Here is an 8,772-nt window from a genome sequence, read left to right on the forward strand (position 1 = left end):
AGCGACCGGGGCACTTGTGAAGGATATCACCTAAGGATACGGTCAGTGTTTTATCCTCTATTGATGACCCTGTCAACATGTTTCGCCACGAAGCCAATCTCCTCCTGTTTAACTTCTTGTTTGGAATTACGGTTTCTTGAATTGTTTAGGTATATGGCAGCATTGATTTTGTTATGCCGGGAATGGAATTAATCAGCTAATAAGTTCAGCCCTCCCCCACCCTTCAGCCATCACCTGACCACCATCATCTCACCACCCGTTCACAATCACCTCACCACCCGTTCACAATCACCTCACCACCCGTTCACAATCACCTCACCACCCGTTCACAATCACCTCACCACTCTTCCATCCAGTACTCTCCATTACCCCCAACTCCCATTAATCCTCACATCCGCTCAATCCCTCTTTGATTACCACTTCATCCATTCCAACACTTCCGTTCCATCGCTTCTACCATCTTTTTTTCCACTCTTCCACCACGAGAAAATCAATTGGAGCCACGCGAAGAACTGGAACCACCACCACCTCTATCCCTCTCCCTCTACCCTTTCTTCCCGTTGCACCTCTCCACAAAATCCCCATCCTTACATCCCAGCACCGGGGCCCGACTAAGCCAATTTCTCCTCTAATTAGCTTGGTGGATTGTAGTAGTGTTGGGGGGACGGGGAAGGGGGGGGGGCTGCACTCTCCCCAACTACGTCTCGTCGACGACTGTCACTGACAGTCCCCTACATCTTCTGATGGACTGTTGTTATAACGCCCCCGCCCCCCCCCCCCAACTCCTCACGTTTCCCCCCACACCTCAAAGACTGTCGTCACCCACACCCCCCTCCCCACCCTCCTCGCCCCCTCACATCCCTTGACGGACTGCCATCACTCCCATTAATATTTAATATTCCCTGCCTCATTATATCACAACATTGAGGCCATTAACACATTGCTTCATGCCTGCCATTATAAACTTTAGAGCTATCTCAAATTTAGGCGAGTTCCTTAAGAGTATGACTAGCTCGTAACTAGATGGATATTGTATGCAGAGTTGATTGTTCGAGATATTGTGTAGTGGATGGGTGACTGGTATGTGGTAGTGTGGTGATGTTATGTGGTCGTTGAGAGTGTGAGAGAGAGAGAGAGAGAGAGAGAGAGAGAGAGAGAGAGAGAGAGAGAGGGAGAGGGGGGGGGGGGGAACTGTTCACGACAACACACCGGTTACATAGGGGGGTTCATACAACAGGTCCTCCTAAAAGGAAAGTACTGTGTTAACGATGTGGTCGATCATACAAATATGGACGTGATGGACTAATAGAAAGTATTCTTTTGTGTTATTGAATTTTTACAAACTGGAAAGTTTTTTCGATTTATGTTGCTAATGAAACCTAACCCACACTGCGCCCTTGGAAAAATGGCAGACAATTGGCGTGGGACTATACTTGCGTATCCACCCTGGCAGCGACATACATCAACCTCTCTGTCGGCCAAGCAGGAGCGGCGGCGACACACAGTCATACAAGTCAACCAAGTACAGGGTAATAGATCACTGGTACAGCTTTATTCCAATAGGATCCGAGACCCTTGGTCCATGGGGAGAGAGTGCAAGGAGGTTTCTTAAGGATCTTGGTTCCAGGCTCATTGACACTACAAGAGACCCTAGAGCGGCAAGTCCTCGGTTCCTGCCCGGCGTCGGAGGAGTTCGAAGAAATCTGCAGCATCTAGGAAACTAACTTCCCTTCATTTCCTCTTAATGTCCACTTTTTGTAACCAATCAGATATGCAACTTAACTATGTAACCGTGTATAATAAAGCGTACAACATAAATAATAAAAAATTAGGGTGGTAGGAGAAATGAACACTCATATGTATTTCGAGTTAAATGGCAATTTTTTCTCTGAATACTCTGTATTCCCTTCTCCGAGGCTATGGGTCCCTACATTTGCACCAGATGTGGTACCCATATATATATATATATATATATATATATATATATATATATATATATATATATATATATATATATATATATATATATATATATATATATACATATATATATATATATATATATATATATATATATATATAATATATGTGTGTGTATATATATATATATATGTGTGTATATATATATGTGTATATATATATATATATATATATATATATATATATATATATATATATATATTATATATATATATATATATATATATATATATATATATATATATATATATATATATATATTATTTATATGTGTGTGTGTATGTATGTATGTATATTTATTTATCCATATATCCATTTATTTACCCATCTATCTATTCGTCTATCCATCCCTCCATCTCCATCTATCAATCTATTCATCCATCCATCCATCTACACAACCATCTATCCTTCCATCGTCCTATACATTTATCTGTGCATCCATCAGTCTATTCATATACCTTTCTATACATTTATGCCTCTATATATTCATTTATCCATCTACCTTTTATTATCCATCTATCAATCCACCTACTCATTTTTCAGTGCACATGTCTATCTGTCTGTCTATCTATCTATCTATCTATCTATCTATCTATCTATCTATCTATCTATCTATCTATCTATCTATCTATCTATCTATCTATCTATCAAATCTAACTACACATCTATCCATCCATCTCTCCATCCACCTATACATCTATCTCTCCATCTATCTATCTATCTATCTATCTATCTATCTATCTATCTATCTATCTATCTATCTATCTATCTATCTCTCCATCCATCTATCTACTGTCTCCTCGTTCTCACCCTCTTCCATTCCCCGTTCCCCACTTTTTCCCCCCCCGCCCCTTTGTTATTACGAAGACTAAACTAACTAAAACTCTCGGAGATTCACCCCAAATATTTCACACCTAACTCCTTGAAAATCACACGGTCGTTCACTAAATGCAAATATTTCTTAAAGCATTTGATTTTGCATTTGGCTACCCCCGACCAGCCTATGACCGTGCCATACCTCAGGCCATTCCCCCTGCAAAATTGGGTGAGGCTAGCTCCAAGCGTCTGGCCTCCAATTTTAGGCAGACAAACATTCTCTCTTATAGTGTAGATTTTTTTATATCGGTTTTCTCTCTCTCGTTAAGTTACCTTGATCCTGGTATGGAAGGTATCTACTTGGTCTGTGATAAGTTGTTCCTCAACTGAATGTTTTCTCTGGCATTTCTTATTTATTGTATCATAACATGGCAGTAATGGAGATAAACATTTTCACCTCAGGTTTCTCTGAGTTTAGTTTAAAAGACAAAACATTAAAGGCAATTAAGACAAACAGTACACGTAGGCTCCTGAACATTGTTGGCCATAAATCACTTAAAGTCTTCTAAACTCCAGAGATGTAGAGGCAGATATCAGTGGGCCGGGTGCGGCTCACTCTGCTTATACACAGTACTCCTCAGGAATAATTATTGCACGCTCGAAGATGATCAAAACCACCCACTCTCTGTTTACCAGATCTCTAAATATTACTCCACGTGCACTGTTAACTCAAAGCTGTACTTGACTGTGTTACTCTAAATAACAATGACAGTCCGCCTGTGGACTTACACGTCTGTCCACGAAAATTGTTAACTCAAACAGTACTTGATTCTAGAGTAGCAGTAATAGCGGCAGAAGTGCTAGTATTAATAGTAAGAGTAGTAGCAGTAGTAGTAGTAAGGGTACTAGGAGTAGTAGAAGTAAGAGTAGTAACAGTAGCAGAAGTAGCAGCAGCAGTAGTAGTAGTAGTAAGAGTAGTAGCAGTAGTATAGTAGTAGGAGTAGCAGCAGCAGCAGTAGTAGTAGTAAGAGTAGTAGCAGTAGTATAGTAGTAGTAGCAGCAGCAGTAATAGTAGTAGTAATAGTAATAGTAGTAGTAGCAGCAGCAGTAGTAGTAGTAGTAGTAGTAGTAGTAGCAGCAGCAGTAGCAGCAACAGTTGTATTAGTAGTAGAGGTTTCAGTAGCAGCTCTTCCTTCCTCCGAAGCCTTTACCAAGACGGGAAAAACTAGTTCGGAGCCTCCACAAAAACGCCACAAATGAATAACAAATGACTGACCCATTAAAATTCCAATTAGTCTCTCGAATCTGTAAAATGGCCATTCCTGGTACTTGTTAACATAACAGGACCGGCAGATCTCCTGCCCTCTGATACCCTCTCCTTGACTCCCTGCACACCCGCTCCTCCCCATCACTAAAACTACATCTATTATCAACATTTCGAATGAATTGAAAATATATTAATTAATCTCCTAATCCAGGGAAGCGTTTCTGGTTAAATAGTTTCAACAAAATATCTATTAAACAAAAATAAAAGTTTGTTTACGTTCTGGAAACCGGTGAAGATGGCGGCTTGGATCGTCGACTTTGACATGATGGCGATTATTATCTGCCAATCCTGACCGACACTGATTTATGTCGGTGGTTCCTGTTGATCCTGCAGTTATGGGGATCATAGATAATATATGAAAGGTATAAATGACAGAGAATAAGATCAAGGGGAAAAGGAGAAGGCCAGAAGAATGTGGATATAATGGGGACGATCGATCCTCACGGAGGGCGAGACATTCGCCACATTTACCAAACATCTGCTGACATTTGATAGAGAAGTTGTTGTTTTAACATTTATTTTGTTGATGCATTTAGGTTTTTTTTATCTAGTTTTATGGGGTTAGTAAATAAAGAGAACTGTCACAGGAATGTGTATGAAGAACATGTGAACGTTAGGTTTTACATGCACTCACGCACGCACGCACGCACGCACGCACGCACGCACGCACGCACGCACGCACACATACACACACACACACACACACACACACACACACACACACACACACACACACACACACACACACACACACACACACACACACACACACACACACACACACGTACGTACACATATATTGAGTACATGCAAGATCACACAAGCTGATGAGGTTTGCTTCAAGACTGGTCACGGAACTGAGCTGGTTGAAATATGAGGAAAGGCTGAAGGAATTTCGTAACACTACAAATATGGTCAAGACATAACACTTTTTGAGAGGATTCCCTCCCTCTCTCTCTTCAGCACCGGGCTTCAACTCCTGGACCCAATCTTTCCAACTTTCGGTTGACTGATGCAATGAATAACATACGACTCTTTGTCTCTTGTCATATCTCTCAGAGCTGTAGATGGCAGATCTATAGTCTCTGTCCTTCATCATTGCACAAGGCAACCAAAAGTTGCAAGGCCTGGGCCTAGGCCTACTGAAAAGAGAGCGGGAGAGGTTCCTCCGAAAACCTTATCTATTTCTAGTTCCGTTCGCCAGCTCCCTTACACTGAACAAGTGTTTCTTCACCGTGTGTCAGTCACCAACAGTTTAACCCTTCAACAACAGTGTTCCTCCAGCACCAACAGTCTCTTCCCCTCCACCTCCCCACTACTCCAACAGTCTCCCCCTCCCCAGCACCAATAATCTCCCCCTCCCTCCTCCCCCACCACTACTATTTAATTAGAATGAATCACTCTCTGTTGGTCCTGCTAGGGGGATTAAGCTGGGGATTTTCCCCCGTGATCGCGGATGATCGCTGCTTGGTATTGGCCGCCGTGGGAACCCTGGGGGAGAAATCTTACTCTAAGGGAACTTGTCTGGAACACGACGGAGAAAGTCGAGTTGCCACGCGAGCTTGTGTTTATTTTAGAGATTATTATCAGTTTATGATAATGAGCCGGAGGGCGGACGACGGAGGGCAGAGGACGGAGGGCGGAGGGCGGAGGACGGAGGACGGAGGGCGGAGGACGGAGGGCGGACGACGGAGGACGGAGGGCGGAGGACGGAGGGCAGAGGGCGGAGGACGGAGGACGGAGGGCGGAGGACGGAGGACGGAGGACGGAGGGTGGAGGACGGAGGACGGAGGGTGGAGGGCGGAGGACGGAGGACGGAGGGCGGAGGATGGAGGACGGATGGTGGAGGACGGAGGGCGGAGGGTGGAGGACGGAGGACGGAGGGCGGAGGACGGAGGGTGGAGGGCGGAGGGCGGAGGGCCGGAGGACGCGGAGGACGGAAGGTGGAGGGCGGAGAAACATAGACATGGATGAACAGCTGGATGAAGGAGTGGATGGGTGGATGAGTGGAGAAGTAGAGGAAGAAGTGGTGGAGAGTTGACGGGGGGGGGGGGGGGGGGGTTGAATGGAAGTATGAAAGGTTAAAAGGATTAATGAGAGGAATATTAGAGTAGAGGAATTACCTGTGATAACCTAGTTCCCACAAGAATTTAATGATACATAGTTAGCACTATATATATATATATATATATATATATATATATATATATATATATATATATATATATATATATATATATATATATATATATATATATATATATCAGGTTAGAAAATGTCTCATTTAATATACATATGTGTCCACGACTATATTTGTAAATGATGAGAAACTACATTTCAGGGGACCTCGGCCGCTGTAGCTGGTACAGTTCCCGCTGGCGAAGGTAATGTGGCAACTCTTTTTTTCCGTATTCTCATTGTATTGTATTTATCTAATATTGTATTCAGTAATTAACGATAACTTCAACAATTACAATGAAGCGTTAGAGTACGAGTCTCATCCCCCAGATGGCAGGAGTACAACCTAGAGTGCGTCTCACCTTATACAGTACCTCTAGAGTGCGTCGCATCTTGTACAGTATCTCTAGAGTGCGTCTCACCTTATACAGTACCTCTAGAGTGCGTCGCATCTTGTACAGTATCTCTAGAGTGCGTCTCACCTTATACAGTACCTCTAGAGTGCGTCTCACCTTGTACAGTACCTCTAGAGTGCGTCTCTCTTTTATTAAAAGGAAATGTAAAATTATTAATTTTGGCGATAGTAAAATCTGCTTCCCAGCCAGCTGCCAGAGGGAGGCGCTACAGGCGACACATTACCACAGTACACACATGTGGTGCACCTGTGTGGTGCACCTGTGTGGTGCATCCATGTGACACACCCATGTGGGTTACTATAGCAACTCTAACATGACATGTATATAAGTGATCTGTATGAGATACAAGGATGTAAGTGCTGGGTGATGATCGTGATAGTGTATCAAGTACTGCGCGTAGTAGGCAGCCAGTACTTCACAAGTGATAAAACTTCAAAGTACTTTAGCCTTGTGCCTACAATAGCTGCCTCCAGTACCTGTGAGAATACGTGTAGTGTACAACTGTGCCTTCATCACTGCAACATAATAGGCTGCAACTTTCACTGCAGCATATCCCTACCAGCAGTAATTACAATGCATCAGTGTAGTGTTGACAGTTACAGGTTATACATGCCGCTACCTGTAACTTTGCCTGTAGTGTTATGTCGATCTGGGGATCTACAACATGGGTGATCTTAGCAGATAACATCCCAGCAAACACACAACCTAACTACACGTGCATTACCCTGTTATCAGCACAGGTGGAGAGGGGGGTGGGGGGGGGACATTTGACAAGCCATCGACTTCCTATCCTCATCGAGGCCCCTAGATGGATAGTGGCCCTCAGGTAAATCCAGGTGAAAATAACTTTGTAGTTATACTGAGTGTTGGACGACAATTTCTAAAATAGACAGATTGTTGAATGTGCCGAGACAAGAGGCAAAGTGATAATGTCATCTCCTGGCATGTATTATTTCCCCTGACTAACTTATACTCTTTATACACACAACATGTTATTGAAGAGTTAATGATGTGGGAGAAGTGAAGCTGCTGAGGATTAGTGTCTGGTGGTTCGGGGCGACCCTGATCAACCAGGCTGTGACTCATACGTCAGGCTGCGAGCAGCCGCGTCCAACAGCCTGGTTGATCAGTCCAGCAACCAGGAGGCCTGGTCGACGGAGGCAAGACCACAGACAGCTGCAGCAAGACCACAGACAGCTGCAGCAAGACCACAGACAGCTGCAGCAAGACCACAGACAGCTGCAGCAAGACCACAGGCAGCTGCAGCAAGACCACAGACAGCCGCATCAAGACCACAGGCAGCTGCAGCAAGACCACAGACAGCCGCAGCAAGACCACAGACAGCTGCAGCAAGACCACAGACAGCTGCAGCAAGACCACAGACAGCTGCAGCAAGACCACAGGCAGCTGCAGCAAGACCACAGACAGCTGCAGCAAGACCACAGTTAGCTGCAGCAAGACCACAGACAGCCGCATCAAGACCACAGACAGCTGCAGCAAGACCACAGACAGCCGCAGCAAGACCACAGACAGCTGCAGCAAGACCACAGACAGCTGATCAAGACCACAGACAGCCGCATCAAGACCACAGACAGCTGCAGCAAGACCACAGACAGCCGCAGCAAGACCACAGACAGCCGCATCAAGACCACAGACAGCTGATCAAGACCACAGACAGCCGCAGCAAGACCACAGGCAGCTGATCAAGACCACAGACAGCCGCAGCAAGACCACAGACAGCCGCATCAAGACCACAGACAGCTGATCAAGACCACAGACAGCCGCAGCAAGACCACAGACAGCTGATCAAGACCACAGACAGCCGCATCAAGACCACAGACAGCTGATCAAGACCACAGACAGCCGCAGCAAGACCACAGAGTACAAGTGTGTTAGTCAAAATAATATTGAGAATGCAGCCCCTGGTAGCTGATTTTAGAACGTCGTTTTTTGTGAAGTGTTTCCTGAAAACTTGACAACACATTTCCGACTTAATTTAAAAATTTGTGTTTTACATTATACAGGGAAACTTCCCATTGAAATGTTTTTGATTAT

General features: G+C 44.3%; 2 protein-coding genes across 2 annotated transcripts; one reads left to right on the forward strand and one right to left on the reverse strand.

The window, feature by feature from the left end:
• Positions 1 to 5,548: 5,548 nt before the first annotated feature.
• LOC123761813 (merozoite surface protein CMZ-8-like) lies at positions 5,549 to 6,091 on the reverse strand. Its single transcript, XM_045748032.2, has one exon. It carries the CDS (start codon positions 6,089 to 6,091, stop codon positions 5,549 to 5,551), a length of 543 nt encoding a protein of 180 aa, XP_045603988.2.
• On the forward strand, positions 6,090 to 8,420 carry LOC138367950 (testis-specific gene A8 protein-like). The gene is made up of 2 exons (XM_069330233.1): positions 6,090 to 6,121; positions 7,835 to 8,420. Exons 1-2 carry the CDS (start codon positions 6,090 to 6,092, stop codon positions 8,418 to 8,420), a joined length of 618 nt encoding a protein of 205 aa, XP_069186334.1.
• Positions 8,421 to 8,772: the final 352 nt, after the last annotated feature.

The sequence above is a fragment of the Procambarus clarkii genome, chromosome 24, assembly GCF_040958095.1.
Source record: "Procambarus clarkii isolate CNS0578487 chromosome 24, FALCON_Pclarkii_2.0, whole genome shotgun sequence".
In the NCBI taxonomy this organism is placed as follows: Eukaryota; Metazoa; Arthropoda; class Malacostraca; order Decapoda; family Cambaridae; genus Procambarus; species Procambarus clarkii.

What these genes read in the sequence shown, in the direction of transcription:
- LOC138367950 (XM_069330233.1), top strand. Translation starts at nt 6,090, where the DNA reads ATGGATGAACAGCTGGATGAAGGAGTGGATGG. An exon ending in CTGGATGAAGGAGTGGATGG is followed by an intron (nt 6,122 to 7,834) that starts GTGGATGAGTGG and finishes CGCGTCCAACAG; the next exon opens with CCTGGTTGATCAGTCCAGCA.
- LOC123761813 (XM_045748032.2), bottom strand. Translation starts at nt 6,091, where the DNA reads ATGTCTATGTTTCTCCGCCCTCCACCTTCCGTCCTCCGCGTCCTCCGG.